Below are 20,607 nucleotides of genomic sequence, written 5' to 3'. Positions count from 1 at the left end.
AGTGTTTCTAAGAATTGGCGGTCCAAAAATGTTCAGATATGTTTTTAAATCCATGCTGCCATCTAGCAAGACTCTAGTGGATGTGGAAGCTTGCAAATGTACACCTTTTAAGATCAGTCAGAAATTAATAACAGTTGGTGAATCAGTGAGAATGATTGAGTTTAAATACGCTTGTACTAATGTAGCAAAAATTATGATTTTACTGTGATCTGTGCTGAACAAGGATTCAGATTCAGTCATGAGCCACATTTAATAATTAACACTGTATATCCTGGCATAAAACAAACTGTAATGTTATTATTATCTTTAAATATGTAGCGTAGAATTTTATGCTCCTTTGAGGGCGGGTTTGCAGGTGAGGAGGCCAAGAAAAGGCCGCGGGTGCCTTTTCTGGCGCCTGCTCGTCCACCCCTGCTGTAATTTTACAAGTGATGGCGAAGGTGTCAGGCTGCCCTCTTGCCCTTGTGCCAGTTAATTGGTCACTGAAGGGCCACCCCGCCTGTGCCGCCATTTCTCTGGAGGCGAGCTGAGGCCAGCGAAGAGTCACTGTGTAGTGACTGTGTAGGCTTTGGGCGGGAAAGGAGGATGTCTCCTTTATGGATCCTCAGTTTTGATCGGAGGCCGCCCAATCTCCAGACACCCCCATGTTTTCCCTCCCCCCACTTAGCTTGCATCCAGCTCCAGTAACGGATGTTGCTGGCGACTGGATGTGGCCCCAGCAGCAGCCACTGCTCCTGGTGGCGCTGCTGGGACCAAAGAGCTGCTGACCATCCAATTGGCCGGCAGCTCTTGGAAGCCGGACTTCCTCCCCAGTTGGAGGCGGTCGTCTCACCTCAAGATAATTAACATCCCAACAGACAGTAAATCGCTGCTGTGCCACGAGACTGCACGAGAGTGGAAGACGTGCCGGCTTTCGCATCTGCCCATTGCACATGCTGGATGTAAAATCCAGCCCATAAGAATTTCATACCAAAGCAAAAAAATGATAATTTAGTAAGAAATGCCTTCAATTACGAGTTGAAGACAGTTCAAAATTGATGCCTGAGTTCATTAAGTTGGCATTCCAAAGATCTGCATGACAAAATGAGGACACTGCTTAACCTTGCAGCCCTGGGATCATGAGTTTCTGGCCTTTCTTGTGCTGTTGGAGAGTGGTATCTGTCTGAGACTGAGTTTTCCTTCATGGAGAAGAACGAGAAAATGGACTGTCCCTTGCTCCTTCTTGATGAATTGTGGAGCAATGTTGGCAGAGACCAGGGAACTGTTCACCCACCCATCCTATTGGCCAGGAAATGAGAGGGGAGCCAGAGTCCTGAAAGCGTTCCCAGTTGCTCTCATCCCCGCTTTTGTATCATCATTAATTGTGGTGCTAAATTGACCTGGTGATTCTCCAGAGTTTTTTTCCATTTAAGCATTGGCTTTTAACACAGGTTTATTGTGCCTTCTAAATCAGTTGGTTTTCATTGGATTGCTTTATTTTACTAATACAATGGTGTAAGATTAGTGTACACAATTCTCATTCATTGTCATCACCAGAGTCTAAAACCTTTTTGACCTCCTTTTCCAAGGTCACATAACATTATGGTGTCGAAGTTCTAAGACAACAAATACAAAGCACCCTTGGACAAGACAGGAAGAGAAGAAACCTTCAGAGGTGTGTTAGTCCATTTTACAATTCTCTCGTCAATACTTGCTAATATTTTTACACATATCCACTTCAACATAATGGTCAGGCATAGACTTCTTGTCTGTCAGCAGCACTGCTTCTTATTCAAACTGGAGGGAGGGTCAGAAATTTACTATTAAAACTCCAGCCAAAGGGGCTGCTTGGTTTGATTTAAAATACATTTAAGATCCAGCGCAGATAACTTGAACAAATAGATTTTTCAGTATCCTTGCCAATTGAAATCAGTACACATTGCTGTTCAACATGTATGCTTCAGCAATGATGCAAATTGAACAGCAACCAGTAGATTAAAAAGTTTCTACAGTATTGATGTTCTGTGATTAGATGTCACTAGCACATATAGTAAATATTGTTTCATATCTATAAAACAGAACATCATTATCACACTAACGTTTGCTGCATGTGAACTCATTGAATTTAAAACTAGGCTCCTTAGAGTTGAACATGGGAGTCTGAATGGACTCCTAGTTTCAAGATCTTGGGGGTAAGATTGGCCTTGGGTGATACCCATTTCACACGGTGGCCTAACTGGAAAAGAAAATTTGCCATGGTGCAAGGCCAATTTTACATAGTCACGGAATACCAATTTCACTACCCTTGATTCTAATGGGCTTTAGATAGTGTCGACTTATTTGGACATTTTGGGTAAAGGGTGTGCTTTACTTTGCATGATATGATGTGTTACAGTTCAGCTTCCTGTGCAGCACAGGAAGTGATACTATGACACCCAGTCAGAGCATCTCTTAAAATATCAACGATAAAAGATCCACATAGTTAATATCAACTAATAATTGCCAATTTTTATATATAAAAGTAATAATGCTTTTTTAAAAAAAAAGTTGCCATCGGAAAACTGAATGTAAAAATTCTGCTGCTCCGTAGTGGAGTTTCTATCATATGATCTATGAGATTCTGTACAACCTGTCCATATGGACTTGAGGGGAAATAATTGTCATAGGCTGTCTTTGCCTATTCAGTTTGTTAAAAAGGCACATAACAGTACTGAGTGAAACTACGAATTTTCTTTTTATTTTCCTTGAGATGGTTTCGCAGATGGTAGTACAGAGTAACAGGATGCCACCTGTAGTGCAGTAGTGCAATGTTTAAGTTGTTCTGATCATACTCACTACCTTCAAGTACTCAATCAAATTGCTGTGTGAGGAGGATTTAAAGACTACAAATCTAATCTTAGGGACATAATGTGATGAGGTCGAGAGGCCACACATGCTGTCCAGCCATCCGGGTCCTGTTCAGGATGTGATTTATTTTATTACCTTGTCTTGCGTTTTTTTAATGGGAAGATCACAGAAGCAGCTTGTATCAGCAAAGCATGATGACATGAACAACAAAAGACTTGAGCATTGTTTTGGACTGCTGATTTTTGTTAATGATTTCCATCAGTGGTACAATAATTTTCATAATTAATGTGATCACTGTCATGTAATTTTTTTTTTCTTTTCTTTAACCCTGTGTCTTCCCTGCTTGGTGCTTCTGATCCATGTGTTCTCAGTGGCCTGGTGCTTCTTGATTCTTTGCCCCTTCAGTTCAATGTCTTTTCCCTGTTTTCCTATCTCTCATCCATTTATTTAGGTGGTCATCTTTGAATTCCCTGTTCCATGCCTCTATTTACATCTCCCCTTCCATGAGAGCCATCCCTTAATTATCACTTCTGTAGTGCAATGATCCAGCATTTCCTGCCTTGCCTCTTAGTGATTGAAGATTGCCTACTGACTTAATAAATTAATTCTTTATTTAAAAAAGCCAGCATATAGAAGAGTAAAAGGTGTTTATATAATTTCTCTTGCCTTGCAGTCAGTGGTCTGCTCAGTCACCTAAGAAGTGGTTACAGTGTCTGTTAACTACCACTAGGTGCCATTAGCACAACTTGTCATTGGTACGCAGAGTATTATAATAGGTATACCTATTCCGGCACTGATGAGTTTCCTTATCGGAGAGAAAGTCTTTTTCAGTAAAATGGATCTCTGTGATAATCCCCTTGATGCAGTTTGCGTGCTAACTTGTCCATGTGCCTTGATTTGCTGTCTGTAACATTAACAGTGATTAGCTTGATCACTAATTCCCCCAATCAAATAGAACAAGATTTTTGAAACCCCAGAGAAAAAGTGTGTTGTTGCTTTATCAGTGGGTCTTGAGAGCTAATTTGCAAAATAATGAAAATAACTTGGATCAAATTGACCTGAGTAATCCCAGGACTATGGAAGAGATAACATTTTGTGAAAACGTGACAAGTTTAGATTGAGCTGAACAATGCAAGCAAATCATGATCTGTATTACAATTACTAAATCTGTTTATTGACAATCATAGTATAAGATAAAATTGTATTACCTTTATCAAAAGAAAATGAGGAAAGGACCAGTGATCCAATTTAAGGTACTCATCCAGTTTTCAAAAGATTACACATACACAGATTTGTGAAAGACAAAAAAGACATTCACTAAGGTATTTAAAACATTATCAATCCCTTTGGTGTTATTCATTATGTGTCATGCCAGAAAACATTAGATAATTTTCTAAAAGCCAACGGGCCTGAACATGAAACAAGCCTTTGGGTGATTTGTGTGGTACTGTTGTTGACCTAAAATGTGCTCCAAGGGTAAAGTTAAATAGGCTTAAAGGTGATTTCAGAGATAAATCATTGAATCAAGGAATTAAAGGAAACTAAGAATTTATGCGGAACATATCTTGTGCATCATCTAACTGGTCAGATCAACAAAAATGGACAGAATATTTGCTAACTGTAATCTGGAGTTAATTTACATTTTGGGTTTCAAGTCTTGTTTTGGAACTTAACTCATTGAAGTGCTGCCTAGGATCTCTCACAGCACGGGTGACTGTTAAAGGTAAGGGATGCTTTTGATATCAGACCTGAATTATGATTTCTGTGACATTCATTGCTCAGTCACAGTGGTTGTAATTAAACACCATATTGTCTATTCAAAGGTTATTAAATTAATTCAAGCCAGTGTATCACCTCTCATCTATGAGGCAACTAATGAGTTACAGTAAAAATACCATTAAGCATGCAACGAAAAAAATGTCATTTGCCCATTAAGTCTGCTCTTTTCGCAGACCAGGTACAATCTCCACTACTGTGGACATATGCAATTAGTTTACTCTTCAGGAGTCGTTGTGGACGAGAGTATTACAGTTGTGAAGAATAATTTGAGACATTAGGGCTTTTTCACTGGAACTGTGAAAGTTAAGCAGTGACCTTAAGTCTTTAAGGTATAGAGTTGCTAACTATCATTGGACATGTTCCTCCAGGATTGATCACGTGATCTCAAATCTAATGACATCTGATCATATGACACTTGCCTGCAGTTTGCAAATGTTATCACATTTACCATCTAAGGGTTGGGTCCTCTGCAGTTGAGTATTTGTGCACGTGATTTTGTGCTAGCAGTTGTCATGCAAGAAGTCTTGAGAACTGGAAGGCTGCCCGTTGAAGTTTAGCTTTCTGTGACTCTTCCTTATCCACCTCAAACTTAATATCAAATTCAATCATATGATGATACCATCTCTAATAGGGACCTATACGCTAGAACTATATCTACTATGTCCCCCATGACATGGGCAGAGGACTGGAACATGGCAGATAGTAGAGTTGGATGTCATTCGACCCATATTCCATTTGCAGTATTTTCTGATTTCCAACAAAAGTTGTTGCTGTTTGCAGTGTTACTTCTGTCATGTATTGTAGTTAATTTCAACTCTGTGATTATCTTAAATGAGATAGTAAAACTCGCTTTCTTGTTCACAGAAAGAACAATTTTGGGCTTGCCTGCCAGATGCGTCTGGCAGCCTGATCCCTTTTAAGACATGTTTATCTCCACTCTCCCTCTGGATTCAGAACTGAAGTTCACCATTCTCTTGAACATATAGTAAAAGTGACACCACTCCCAGAATTGGGCCTAAGCCTGTGGCTTCTTGGCAGCACACTCTTGCTGCTTTTGTTGGAACTGGTCATGGCTGAATGGCCATATTTCTCTCCTCTCCTCTCGCTGCCTGTTCCCTGGAGCTACTCTCCCTGGCACTATCTGGGGAAATGTAAGGGGGGTGGGGGGGGGTGCAGGTAGTAGACTGCTTAGTTTCCCGTGGGTGCTCCTTAGTTGTATGAGTGAAGCTACAACATCTGCACCTTCCACCCTGCCTTTCCCCCAGTTTCTGAATATGGGAATAGATTAGCCAGATACGGCAGTGGCAGCCACCAGGCGAACTTTGCTGACTCTGTAGATTTTTCTCCCTGGTTGCTTGCAGCAGTGGCGATCACTGCTCAATTTTGAGAGACTTGGTCAATCCAAGAGAGCTGACAACTCTGTTAAGATTATAACAGGTTTGGGTAAGGTAAATAGTAATAGATTGTTTCCTTAACCAAGACCGCCAATTTTTGTAGCATCACCAGTCACCAAACCTGCCTCAGTTCATGTGCTGCTGAAATGCTCCTCTAGACTTGACTATTCTAATGCCAGCCTTCCAGCTTGCATCTTCTGTAAACCTGAACTCATCCAAAACTGGTGCCCATATCCAAAATTGTGCCAAGCCCCGTTCACCCATCACCCCTGGCTTAAACTGATTCCTGGTCTGGCAAAGTCTGTTTAAAATTCTCATCCTCTTTTTCCAATCCCTCCATGGCCTCATCACCCTCTTGCAGCTCTCCAAGATCTCGGTGCTCCTCCAATAATGGCCTCTTGTGCATCCTTGATTTCTGCCACTTCACTATTGACGGCCATGCCTTGAGCTGCCCAGGAAGTCCCTTGCTAAACTTCTCCACCTATCTCTTCTCGTTTAAGATATTCCTGAAGGATGCCTCTGACCACTTTTATATTCACCTGCCCTTGTATCTCCTCATTTGGCTGGTATCAAATTTTGTTTGATAATGCTCCTGTGCCACGCTGGGAGTTTTACTACATTTAAACGCAGTACCTAAATGCAAGTGACTGTTGGGTAATCGAGAGGACACAATAGGAATTAAAGGGGAAGTTAGAAAAATGCAGAAGGCAGTATAAATTTGCAATTTTAATCCAAGAACCTTTGTAGAAGCAGCAACCAAACATAATGGTTCATTTCCCTGCACAGTGCAGTTGTTGAAATTGGTTCAGTACTGTGCAGTGAAGTAATGGTGGCTTGAAAGCACCAACCATGTCCTGTGGCTGTCCTGTTGGAGGTAATGCAGCTTAGGCTGTGCTGAGAAGCTTTACATTTCAATAAGCCAATTGTGGATGTGTTCTAAATGCCAGAGGTGACTCACTCTGAAACATCCCCTGAGTCAGAAGCAACAACCTTATTCATTTTCTATCTGAGCAGCAAAGCAGTTTGGCCATCAAGGATTCCATTTATCATTGCTCTGCTGTGACAGTAATCAGGTAGAGCATTCTGTGAATGGCCTCTTCTCTCATAATCTAGTCCACTGTTCTGAGTTAATGGTTTGATAATTCCCCAAGGGAAGTCATTCACTGATATGTTTAAGAGCAGGATGGTACCACACCCATCTTTGATTTCTCTGTCACAGTATGTCTATGGTGTGCGCACTTCGACCTCTTCTGAGTAGTATTGTACAGAACTGAATCATGCAGTTCTAAAATACATTTTGCTCTTATTTGTCAAGTTTGAGCTTTGGAAAAATAAACAGCATCCCTTCGAACTTGGGACTATCAAGATAGTCTGTGAAGGACAAGGCTCATTGTTGGACGGACAAACCAAGGAGATAACCGTCTTCTGGCAGGGATACGCCCTATCCCTTAAAAGAAAACAAACATGACGCCATGCTTTCAATCTGTAACGACAAATGAGCTGAGCTTAGCAGCCTGAAATGCAGTTTGATATTTAATATATTTTTAATCCTCCGCAAGTTTAATATTTATCCACCAGACTATTCCCAGACTAACACATCTTGCCTACGAGGGTAAGGAACACTTAACCTTTTGTGGTCTGCAGTATGGTATGTGCATCAAGTTATATACCTAACCAGAACTCTGGTTTATTGATTTGCAATTGGCATTGATTGCTGGATGATTAAAATCTGGCCAGTCTCAGGTCATGAAACCTCATGTAAAGGTGGATCTTCTGGTGCATTCCCAGCCTCTAATTACTATGAGACAAGAAGAATAGTTTTTTGCCTTCAGCACCCTTCCATACATCCCACAATTATTGAAGGACATTGGAGAATGAGAGATGAGTATGGCCATTTTAACCTTGAAAGTGAGGAGCTGGTGCGACCTGAATAATGTTATTAATTTATAAATAACTAACTACCGTCCCCACCACCCCCTCCAGAAAATCCCAATATTGTTTAGAATTGTTCATTGTTGTTGACTGAAGACAGTCGGTTGATGTTGCAAAGCTGCTGTTACAAATTCTGGAACGCAATCTAATGATACTGCAGGCGTCGAGAGCGAATATGGGCTGTAACAAGTGAGCACATAATGATATTGTACTGCAATCAGTTAAATGAAAGGCAATCGATTGTAGACAGGGAACACTTGTAGTGGCCCACATGACATCACAAAACTGAAGACAAGAAACTCCAGTGACTCATGCAGCAAATGCCTGAGGATGAAATGCAGCATAAATCAATTGCCAATTACCATTATTTTGCATGACACATCACCTAATTTCAATACAATGGCATTAGATTTTAAGCTTTTCTCATTATATTGGGCTGCTGTTCATAGCAGTGCTGCCATTACATGTGAAAGAATAGTACAGTAAAGGAAGGGATAGGTTTAATGTAGTGGACGGGTACTGTTGTCATAAGAATTTTTTTTCTGAAAGCACTTTGTCAGGCAATTGAAGGTACACAGGGCATTGCTTCCCCAGTCAGGCTGCGACTTTCTCAGATTTCATAAGAGGTCTTTGCAGGACAAGTAAAAGATCTTCAAAGTTGAATGATGTTACAATTCCAAGAAAGTTGTTGACATAAAAAAAATTCATAGTTTTTTTAAAATTGCAACTAATAAATCTATAATTAGCTTGCCAAGAAATGGTATAGTTGATTTAAAACTGTATGTGGTTTAGGACTTCCCCAAATTGGAAATGAATAGGAAGTGGTTTGGTCCATTGAATTCTATATGATAAAATTGCAAAGGTAAGTTCCCTGAAGCCTGTTTCCCAGTGCCACAGTTGAACTGGTGCTAGTTTGAGTATCGTGGCGATTCAGCCACCTGGCTCTCTGGTTCTTCTCTCACTCACTGTAGGGAACTGTTTTGCTTCTTAACAGTTTCTAGTGATCACTTATCAGAGATTGGGAACTTGGGCTTGTGGGAGTCACATGGTTGAATACCTCATCCTAGCATTCTGGGATCCATTTTGCTGGGACTATCCACATTAATCTCATTGTTGATGTTACTTTCTAATTGTTATCTCACTGCTAGGCCTGATTCTTGGGAATGAGGTGGGCCAGGAAGATCAAGTGTCAGTAGGAGAACATTTAGTGGACAGTGATCATTGTGTCATAAGGTGTAGGTTGGTATGGAAAAGGACAAAGAACAATGTAGAATAAAAATAACTAACGGGGAAAGCCAACTTCAATGGGGATAAGAATGGGTCTGGGCTGATTAAATTGGAATTAAAAGTTGGCAGGAAAAATGATAGCTGAGCAATGGGCCACCTTCAAAGAAGAGACAGTTTGGGCACAGTCAAGTTATACTCCCTCAAAGGGGAAAGGTAGAGCAAACAAATCCAGAGCTCCCTGGATGAGGAAAGAGACAGAGATTAAGATGAAGAAGGAAAAGTGTGTTTTTGGCAGGTGTCAGGTGGATAATATAATGGGGATCCAGGCTGAATATAGAAGGTTCAGGGGGGAGGTGAAAAAGCAAATAAGAGAAGCAAAGAGAGTATGAAAATAGATCTACAGCTAACATAAAAGGGAATCCCAAAGTCTTCTATAAGCACATAAATAGTTAAAGGGTGGTAAGAGGAGTAGGGAAAATTAGGGACCAGAAAGGGCATTTATGCATGGAGTGGGGCAATATATGAGGTATTAAATGAAAACTTTGGATCTATCGTTACCGAGGAAGAAGATGCTAACCAGGCCAAGGTGAAAGTGGAGGTAATTAATACACTAGATGGATTTAAAATTGATGAGGACATGTTAGATAGGCTGTCTATTATTAAAGTTGATAAAGCACCTTGACCAAATGGAATGCATGAGGGAAGTGAGAATGGGAATTGCAGAGACGTCGGCCATAATTTTCCAGTCTCTCTTAGACTCCGGGGTGGTGCCAGAGGACTGGAAAAGTGCAAATGTTGCACCCTTGTTCAGAAAAGGCAACTACAAGCCAGTCAGTTTAACTCCAGTGCCAGGGAAACCTCTGGAAACAATAAATCAGGACAAAGTTAATAGTCACATAGACAAATGTGGTTTAATTATGGAAAGCCAGCATGGATTTGTTAAGCAAAAATTGTGTTTAACTAACTTGATGGATTTTTTTGAAGCGGTAACAGAGAGGGTTGGTGAGGGCAATGCTGTTGATGTGTTGTACATGGACTTCCAACAGGCATTTGATACAGCACTGCACAACAGACTTATGAACAATGTTATAGCTTATGAATAAAAGGGACAGTAGCTACATGGAGACGAAATTGGCTGAATGGCAGGAAACAGAATAGTGGTTCGTGGATGTTTTTCATACTGGAAGAAGGTTTGTGGCAGAATTCCCCAAGGGTCAGTGTTGGGACCCTTGCTCTTCCTGATGTGTATCAATAACCCAGCGAAGGACACAATTTCAAAATTTGTGGACACTACAAAACTTGGAAGCATTGTGAACTGTGAGAAGGATAATTTGTACTTCAAAAGGACATAGACAAGTTGGTGGAATCGGTGGACAAGTGTTGGTTGATGTTCAATGAAGAGAAATATGAAGTGATTTATTTTGGGAGGAAGGACATGGAGAGACAATATAAAGTAAAGGTTGCAACTCTAAAGGGGTTGCAGAAGCAGAGGGACCTGGGTGTATATGTGCATAAGTCATTGAAAGTGGCAGGACAGGTTAAGCGTGCGACAAAGCATGCTCTATCCTGGGCTTTATTAATAGGGGCATAGAGTACAAGAGCAAGGAGGTTATGTTGAACTTGTATAAAATACTAGTTCAGCCTCAACTGAAGTATTGCATCCAGTTCTGGATTCCGCACTTTAGGAAGGATGTGAAGGCATTAGAGAGGGTGTAGAAAAGATTCACAAGAATGGTTTCCTGGATGAGGAACTTCAATTGCGAAGATAGTTTGGAGAAGGTGGAACAGCTTTACTTGGAGAATAGAAGGCTGAGAGGAGATTTGATGGAGGTATTCCATATCATGAGGGTTCTGGACAGAGTAGAAAGGGGTGGACAGAGTGTTCACACTCATGAAAGGATCAAGAACAAGAAGGCACAGGTTTCATTTAACGGAGTAATTGGTAAAAGAAGCAAAAGCGACATGAAGAAAAACGCTTTCAAGCAGCAAGTGGTTGAGGTCTGGAATGCACTGCCTGAGAGTGTGGTAGAAATAGGTTCAGTTGAAGCTTTCAAAGGGAATTAGACTGTTATCTGAAAATGAAGAATGGGTAGGGCTATGGGGAGAAGGTGGGAGGCTGGCACTAGGTAAATTGCTCATTTGGAGAGCTGGTGCAGACATGATGGGCCGAATGGCCTCCCCTTGTGCTATAAAAATTCTGTGTTTTCTATGGAGTTATTGAAATCATTTTGTTTCTCTGGATATCTGTGCATACCATAGATTACTGCATATAAGTTGACCTGGCATATAAAACGACAACATTCTTCCAGCCTCAAAAAATTGCGTTTTTGCAGATATAACCATATAAGTTGACCCCTCACCTTTTAAGCCACGACATGCTATACTCGCATTAGTAGTCAGTCTCAATTTTTGCCTGACTAATGTGCATTTTACTTACCTTATAACTGGGCACACGGGATCGAGCAGGTGATACCAAAAGCTTCTAATCTGTACCAAGTGGTTCTATGTCATCATAGCTTTTTGTGGAAAGAGTTCACCTTCCAGCATTAGTTCATTTGTTGTGGGTTTCTGCTCAGTTATACTCGTGATTCCCATGGTCGTATTCAGGCATTAGGTAAGAAGAGCTGATATTAAAACATAGGAAAATAGGAATAAAGAAAAGCATTCAGCCCATCCATCTTCAAATCTATATAGACTCTCAGATTAATGTATTTACACTACAAGTTTGGTCTTGGTGCTCAACTTATAAAGCATAAAACAGATGTCAATGTTTAAACTAACTTAAGTAGAGCATGATAGCATTTTTAGGACCTCTCATTCCTCTGCTCTGGTAACAGATTAGGCCCTGACTGCGGGTTCAGGTGGAAATTACACTGCTGATGCAGCATTGGTGCAGAGCAAAATGGCTTTGCAGTTACACTGTGGGTGCGATTAAGTTGCAACATATAGTCCATTTTTAGCGGCACACAGCCCACACGTAACCCATCCTGCCCTTTTAGAACAGGAATGCGTTCAGTTTAATTTTTTGCCCACTGCACCTACAGTGCTAAATGGCATTTAGTTCCCTGATTGACTCCAAAGGTGAAGTAATTACTCCTTACATCATGTTTTCCTAAGTTTTCCTTACTTTACAACCCTGGCCACTTTTTCTCCTGACTCAACTCAAGTAATCTCTCAGCAACCACTTCATGGATTTCTCTTGTGATTTGAAAACTTGGATCAGATTCCTCTCATCTTTTCGTTAATGGGAATAGATTAATCTCTCTTCATCACTGTTCATTGAATTAAGAGGTTCCATCATCCTTATTGTCCGTCTTTGAATCTCTTCCAATTTATTCATAGGCTTTCCAGTTCTTTTTACACCTTTAATCCTCACATGCTGTTATCAATATAAAATCCATAACTTCTGACTAATTACATGTTTAAAGACACTGACAAGAAAATTTTGTAATAATACTGTAGTAGAATTTATCTTCTGATAAACATTCAGTTCTTTCCCCTTCCAAACTCTAAAAATTTTTATTATTATATTGAGTATTTTTTGTAAATAGCAGATTCTATGGCACTACTTGATGAGGAGAATGTTTGATTACTTCTCATTATAATGAAACCCAATGTTACTATGAAACAACACTACAAACAACAACAGTTAGCCTATCTCTATATCAACACAAGTTCAGTCAGCTATATTGGGACCAGTGCGAGTTGTATACTGCTTTCATGTAGAAATTTGGTTTTTCACCCCTTACAAATTTGCTTACCTGTTGTTGTTTGTAGGTGACAGAATTACATTATAGAGTAAGCATCTTGTACCCTAAAAGTTGTTGTGGATTGAAAAAAAACATACAAGTGCTGGGAATCTGAAATCAAAAGAGAAACCTTTGGAAATGCACCTTAAATGTATCAGCATCTTAAAAATGGATAAGAAACGTTGGCAATCCTAATGAAGGTTGAATTTGAAACGCTAACCTTTTTTGTTTCTTTTTGGATATGCTGTTTACAGCTAGAGTTTACTGCTTCTTATAAAAACCAGCGTATTGGTCATGCTGATGTAAACATTTATACTTGTGGTTGGAGCAGCAGCAGGCCCACCAGTGCACCCACTGATTCATTCTTGTAGATTAATCCTCGGGGTGTGGGCGTTGCCATCAAGGCCAGCATTTACTGCCCATTCCTAGTTGACTTTGCGAAGGTGGTAGTGAGCTGCCTTCTTCAACCGCTGCAGTGCTTATAGTGAAGGGTAACCCACAATATTGTTAGGGAGGATGTTCTAGACCCAGTAAACGTGAAGTAACGATAATATGTTCTGGTAAGGCGGTGTGTGATTTGTGGATTTTATTCTTCCATGGGATGTGGGTGTCCTTGGAAATGCCAGCATTTGTTGCCCATTTCTAATTGCCCTTGAACTGAGTGGTTTACTAGAGGATAATTAAGAGTCAACCACATTGCTGTGGGTCTGGAGTTACATGTGGGCCAAACCAGGTAAGAATGGCAGATTTCCTGACCTAAAGGACATTCGTGAACCAGGTGGATTTTATATGAGATCCTGAGGGGTATTGACAGGGTGGATGTGGAGAGGATGTTTCCTCTTGTGGGAGAATCTAGAACTAGGGGTCACTGTTTAAAAATAAGTGGTTGCCCAATTAAGAAAGAGATGAGAGAATTTTTCTCTGAGGGTAGTGAGTCTTTGGAACTCTTCCTCAAAAGGCGATGGAAGCAGAGCCTTTAAATTTTTTAAGGCAGAGCTAGAGAGATTCTTGATAAGGAAGGGAGTGAAATCTTTAGGTCGACGAGTGGGGGGTGGGGCCCGTTCGCCGACGCGGGATGATGTCGGGCGGAACTCCTGATGTCACCCTGCGTCATTTCAATTTTCAGGTCGGCGGGGGCACAGCCGAATCAGCTTTGCACCCCCGGACCTGTCAACGGCCTGTTGAGGCCATTTTAAAACTAATTGAAATAATTAATGGACCTGCGCGGCCAGCCTTAGGTTGGTGGGCAGGCCAGGAGCCCTGGCGGGCTTCAGAAAAAGCATGAAACCTCATCCAAGGGTGGGATGAGGTTTCATGAGGGATTTAAAAAATTTAATAAAGGTTTGATTAAAAGTGATGGATATGTCCCAACTCAGGTGACAGTGTCGCATGAGGGTACATGTCAAGGAAATTTTATTTTTCCACCTGCACAATTTTTAAATTTGACGCCGATCTCCCTGAGGCAGCACTTAGCCTCAGGGAGATGAGTTCACACGGAAGAGCACACTCTCTGCTGAGGGAATCCCCCCCCACCGACTCGCACAGGGAGCGCATAGTGCTTCCTGGCGGACGTCACCGCCCATGTAAAATGGCGACTTGGAGGCACGCCCGCTCCTGAACCTCCCCCCCTCAATGGGAGAAAAATTCTTCCCATGGTCACCATTACTGAAACTAGCTTTCAATTCCAGATTTATCAATTGAATTTTAATTCCACCAGCTGCCGTGGCAGGATTTGAACCCGTGCCCCCATAAAATTAACCTGGGCCTCTGGATTAGCACCATCATCTCCCCTAAATTTGGGAGAGGCTATTGAAAAGCCTTGGTGAGTAGCTGCAGTGCAGCAGTACACACCGCAGCCAATGTACGCTGGTGGTGTAAAATGGATCCAAGTTCTGTTAAGATGCAACTTTTGTCCTGGATCTTATAGGCAATAGAATATAAAGAGATAGCACCTCACGCTGAATCTGGCAAGAATAAATGAATTGATTGGATCTATAGGGTTCCACTTATCAAATATTGTGCTAACCCGGGTAGCTTCAACTGTATGCCCATACTGACTGAGAGTTAGTGACTTCAGCTTGTGCCATGCACTGTGGGGGGCTCGTCTACTGCAAGGAGAATTCTGAAGAAATGATTAGAAATCAATTTCTCTGTTTGCATATAATGAAAGTGTGACAGCAAAAATGCTGCATTCCTAGAATTGACAATGATGTGAAGTACAGGGAGAAAACTGAATAAAACAGAATGCAGGGAAGAGCTGGAGAGAATCAAGTTACTCTATGTTGCTCTCATATAAGTTGTGGAACAGTTTGAAAGGAAGGAAAATTTACATTTTTATAGTGCCTTTGATGATTTTGGTGCTCCCCAAAGCACTTTACAGCCAATGAAGTAATTTCTGAAATGTAGTCACTGTTGTAATGTGGGAAACATGGCAGCCGACCTGTGTAGTCTAAGGTCCCGCCAACAACAATGCGACAATGATCACATAATCTGTTTTAAATTGGTTGAGGGACAACTATTGGCCAGGGCATTGTGGAGATTTCTCTGCTCCTCTTTGCAATAATGCGATGGGCTCTTTTGCATCCACCTGAGAGGGTAGATGGGAGCTCACTTTAACATCTCATCTGAAAGGCAGTGCAGCACTTCCTTGTTATTTCATTGCAGTGCCAGCCTGGATTTTGTGCTTAAATCCCTGTAGTTGATCTTGAACCAAAACTTTCTGTTTCGGACGAGATTGCTACCGCTGAGCCACAGCAAGTTCCATAACAGTGAGCCCTGGTATCACTGTAGGATGCATTCCAACCTCAAGGTTAGACAAGCTGTGAGGTGGAGACGGTAGACTTCCAGCTTATTCCATGAGCAACATAAAAACACAAACATACCTAAGTTGTGAGTAAATAACCAAGATTTTCGCAAAGTATTTATGCTCACTTCTGGATTTTTTTTCATGATGTTATCATTTCTGGAGACTAATCTACTGTGATTTAAATCTAGAAATGAAATGGTTGGTGAATGCCATTTACTAACTCCTGTCTGTTGACGGAGGCACAGCCCACATCCACTTAGGTACGTTTCAGTCTGCTACCCAATTTGAAATGTTATATCTCTAGTGACAGAGGAAAAGCAAGTGCAGGCTGTGAATCAAGGGAAGGAGAGAAAAATGGACAGGTTGCATCAACTCACTGTGCACATCTCTGCAGCCAAATCCCATTCAGTGTTATGTAAATTCTAGTTTCTGTATACCGCCTGAAAGAAACTAACAATTCCAAAATTACTTCACCTCCAACTGGTGGCTAAAATTAATTTACGGTCGACTAATTTACATGATTTAATTTAAGCTAAAATGATTTTTGACAGCTCATTCCACTTAAGCCCCACAAACTCCCCTCCCATCCCCCATGAAACAAATCATTGGAATCAACCAAGAAACAGGTGCTGTGAAATTTGGATCAGTAGTGCCTGTTGTTTGTGTATTACGGGTGTCATTTGGTGTCCAAAACAGCATCATGGCATGTTTCTGGGGCGAATCACACTGCCATATTAGTGAGGGCATTAGCGCATGCGTGCAGTGAATAGCTGCTGACAGTATACCGAGCAGGCAGATTATGATGCAAATCAGCAACAGATATGATATCAGCATTGCTATTTTGAAGCACCTTTTAACCTCAGCTGAACACATGCTCAACAGTACAAAGTATCCCACTACCGGTGCTATTGAAAGGGACCATCGACTACTTGCAGGTTAGTTGCTGGTGGATTTCTTCTGGCTGTTACTTCAATTCTAAACTGTTTTATGCTTTCTATAGTTGTTTCAAGTCGTTGAAGTCGACAGAGTGGTATAGCAGGTGCGGAAGGAGTTGGTGCTGATTCCAGGGTTTCCGCACAAATCAGTTGATCACAGACACGGGTGCTCCAGTAGACAATCCCCTTTGAATACAGCATGACTTGGAAAAAGAAGAGAGGCCAGATCAGAACTAGCTGCTGGAAAAGGGACGAGAAGGAGAATGGGAAGAAAGACTTTCAGCAGGGAGCCATATCTGTCCAGGTTGTTCAAGGAGCAGTTTCTTTGCCTGAACTTTGGCAAGGAACAATGTGTGTGACGTCCACATTTCAGTAAGGACATTCTCACTGAAATCTGCACCTGCTACAGCCACAACTGCAATCTCAGAGCAGGGTGAGGACAGCATTGTCAGTAGCTTGAAGGTGTGTCTGGCTTTTTCAGGCTGGTGCTATAGATGTTTGCAACATCTCACAGTTTGTCGTCCACTGTTGCATGAGCAAAGTCTCTGATGCTCTACATTCAATGAGAGCTAATTTCATTTCATTCCCTTTTGTTGGAGAGAAGCAGGCAGAGCAAGAACAAGGCTTTGATACGAGTGCAGCCTCCCCTATGGTGAAGAGTGTCATTGACAGCACGCATGCCAAATCTGCCCAACAATGCGGCTGAAAGTTCATAGAATGCTTTCGAGAGAGTTTTCTTTTAGAGCGGCACTTTCTGGAACCAACAAGAGAGCAGGTTATATTAGACTTGGTATTGTGTAATGTGACAGGATTAATTAATGACCTCAGAGTGAAGGCACCCCTCAGTAGCAGCGACCACAATAAGATTGAATTTTACATCCAGTTTGAAAGGGAGAAGAGTGGATCTAAGACCAGTATTTTAAACTTAAATAAGGACAACTATTTGGGCATGAAAGCTGAGCTAGCTGAAGTGAACTGGGATAGGAGGCTAGGGGATAGATCAACAAAGAAGCAGTGGGAAACTGCTTAAGGGGATATTTCAGCATTCTCAGAATAAGTATATTCCTAGTATAAAGGATAATTCTTCAATTAAAAGTTAAAGATTAACTAAAGAAGTTAAGAAAAGCATCAGACTTAAGGAAAAAGCATATAACTATGCAAAGATGAGTGGCAGGTCAGATGATTGGTCAGAATATAAAGAACGGCAGAGAATGACTTATGGGTTAATCAGGGGAAAGAAATTACAGTATGAGAGGAAGCCAGGTAGAAATGTAAAAACAGATAGCAAGAGTTTCTACAGGTACTTAAAAAGGAAAAGACTAAATAAAGTGAGTGTGGCCTTCTGGAGCGTGTCAGTGAGGAGTTAATAGTAGATAATAAGGATGAAATGAGCAAATATTTTGCTCCTGTCTTCACTATAGAGGATACAAAAACATTCCAGTAATAGCTGTAAATCACGAGGGAGGGAGAGGGGAGTGAAATTACAATCACTAATTAAGTGGTACTGAGCAAACTGATGGAGCTGTGGGCTGACAAGTCTCCGGGTCCTGATGGACTTCATCCTAGGCCCTTAAAAGAGGTGGCTAATGAAGTAGTAGATGTGTTGGTGTTAATTTTCCAAAATTCGCCAGATTCTAAAAGGTTCCATTGCACTGGAAAGTAGAAAATATAACCCCTCTATTCGAGAAGGGAGAGAGGCAGATTACAGGAAACTATAGGCCAGTTAGCTTGACATCTGTTGTGGGGAAAGTGTTAGAATCAATCATTAAGGAGTTTAAAGCTGGGCATTTAGAGAAACTCAAGGTAATTGGGTAGAGTCAACATGGCTTTGAGAAAGGAAAATCATGTTTAACCAATTTATTGGAGTTTTTGAAGGAGTAGCATGCGCCGTGGATAAAGGGGAGCCTGTAGATGTGCTGCACTTGCATTTCTAGAAGGCATTTGATAAGGTGCCACAAAAAAAAGGTTATTGCAGAAAATAAAAGCGCATGGTGTAGGGGGTAACATATTAGCATGGATAGAAGATTGGCTGGCTGGCAGAAAACAGAGAATATGCATAAATGGGTATTTTTCTGGTTCTGAGTGGAGTCCCTCAGGGGCTTTGCTGGGGCCTTAACTTCTTACAATTTATATCAATGACTTAGATGAGGGGAGTGAAGGCATGGTAGCTAAATTTGCAGATGACACAAAGATAGGTAGGAAAGTATCATGTGCAGAGGACATAAAGAGGCTGCAGACGGATATAGGTAGGTTGAGTGAGTGAACAAAAATCTGGCAAATGTAATAGAATGTAGGAAAATGTGAGGTTGTTCACTATGGCAGGAAGAGTAAAAAAGCAGAGTATTGCTTGAACAGGGAACAGCTGCAGAATTTCAAGGTGCAGAGTATATGTGAAACAATTAGTGTGTAGGTACAGCAAGTAATTAAGAAGACTAATGGAATGCTACCCTTTATTACAAGAGGAATTGAACATGAAAGTAAGGATGTTATACTTCAATTATACAGGGCACTAGTGAGACCACGTCTCGAATATTGTGTGTAGCTTTGGGCCATGGGATCTTTTATATCAACAGATTGGACAGATAGGACATCAATTTAACATCTCATCTGAAAGACAGCACCTGAGACAGTGAAGTATCCTGTCAGTACTGCACTGGAGCGTCAGCCTAAATTGTGTGTTCAGGTTTCTGGAGTCAGACTTAAATCCATGACCTCCTGACTCAAGAGGTGAGAATGTTATTACCACTGAGCCATGGCTGAGACCTTTTAGTAGACTTGACGTATCCAATTGCATAGCAACAAGCAAGAAACCAATTAAAGAATGCTGACTCATAGCCAAAACAGTACAAAGCATATTCAATCAAGCCATACTGAAACTACATAGTGTGCAGTACTGTGTTGAGTTCTTGTCCACGAGATACAAGGAAGTAACATAAACCTTGAAGCCAGTTTACAGAGAGAGGCTATTACCTCGTGCCAGTGTCTGAATTAGGAGTAAAAACTGGAGAGTCGCTTTTCAGGTTTGAAATGAGGTGACTCAATGCTGATTTTCTGTGAATGTGTAAAGTACTTCGAGATCAATAGGGGGAACGTTTCCAGCCTAGCTGAGGTAGGTTTGACAGTGAGCAGGGAGTTAAATACCTGAAATTGAAGAGGTCAGGTTGGGACCCCAACATCATCCCACCTACTTCCAGGTTTCACCTGTTAGGTTTGGAGGTGAGTGGGGAACCTCCCCCATATCTCTGTCGGAGCCATTGAGGGATTCTTGGCTGAGGGCTATGATGATGGGTACTCCTCTCCCTGGTCTTGGTCCTATCTCTTGTATAAGGTATCGTCTTTACAGAAAATGAAGCTGAATTGGTAGCTGTTGAAAAGGTAACTGGAGATGTGTTGGGCTTGTGCTTCTGGTGCATGCTGGAGAAGAAGCAAATTAGAATGAAGATCGGGAGGTGATGAATATAAAGCTAAGTGTGTGGAATATGCAGTGACGAAGCAATGTTGGGAGGACTTTGAGTTTTGTAAGGATATGAGAAGAGAATGGTATGTGTTCGAGTGTGCTGACGGATATGATAGAGGACAGTGAATTATTGAAAATAGATGGGAAGGGTATGAAAGGTTTGTGGTCGGATGCTGTTGAGAAATAGAGATGAAGAGCTATGCTCAGCCTTGATACTCTCGAGGGGCCTGATGGAAATTGTGCATATCCACTGCACGGGCTGCCTGATTTCCAGCATCATTGGGTGGACAGCCTGTCACTCATAGTGAAATGAGGCCTCAGAGTTACATTTACCCCGGCTTTATGTTGGCTCCACCACCTGCCCGCCCGCCCAAGTTCATGCAGAATTGGAGCTAAAATGCAGAGTGTTTTCCTTGACAAATAGAATCTCTCTCTTCACCCCTCCCCACACACCTGTCTGCTCAACAAGGGGAAAAGGTTTTGGAACGATTTTCAGCGGCGG

The 20,607-nt window shown here is 41.4% G+C and overlaps 1 protein-coding gene across 4 annotated transcripts in view; it reads left to right on the top strand.

The window, feature by feature from the left end:
- The window catches only part of jade2 (jade family PHD finger 2), a 150,967-nt gene that overhangs the window by 15,452 nt on the left and 114,908 nt on the right, over positions 1 to 20,607 (top strand). For all 4 annotated transcript variants that reach the window (XR_013577818.1, XM_078550976.1, XM_078550974.1 and 1 more), the window contains exon 5: positions 1,569 to 1,654. Coding sequence is in view for 3 of the 4 variants with exons in the window: in XM_078550976.1 (XP_078407102.1) it covers positions 1,569 to 1,654 (86 nt within the window). In the remaining variant the exon portion in view is untranslated. The remainder of the gene's footprint in view (positions 1 to 1,568; positions 1,655 to 20,607) is intronic.

This window comes from Cetorhinus maximus, chromosome 10, assembly GCF_964194155.1.
Source record: "Cetorhinus maximus chromosome 10, sCetMax3.hap1.1, whole genome shotgun sequence".
NCBI classification, from domain to species: domain Eukaryota; kingdom Metazoa; phylum Chordata; class Chondrichthyes; order Lamniformes; family Cetorhinidae; genus Cetorhinus; species Cetorhinus maximus.
Note: the sequence above shows the minus strand (reverse complement) of the source record. Positions and strands in the feature narration are given on the sequence as shown.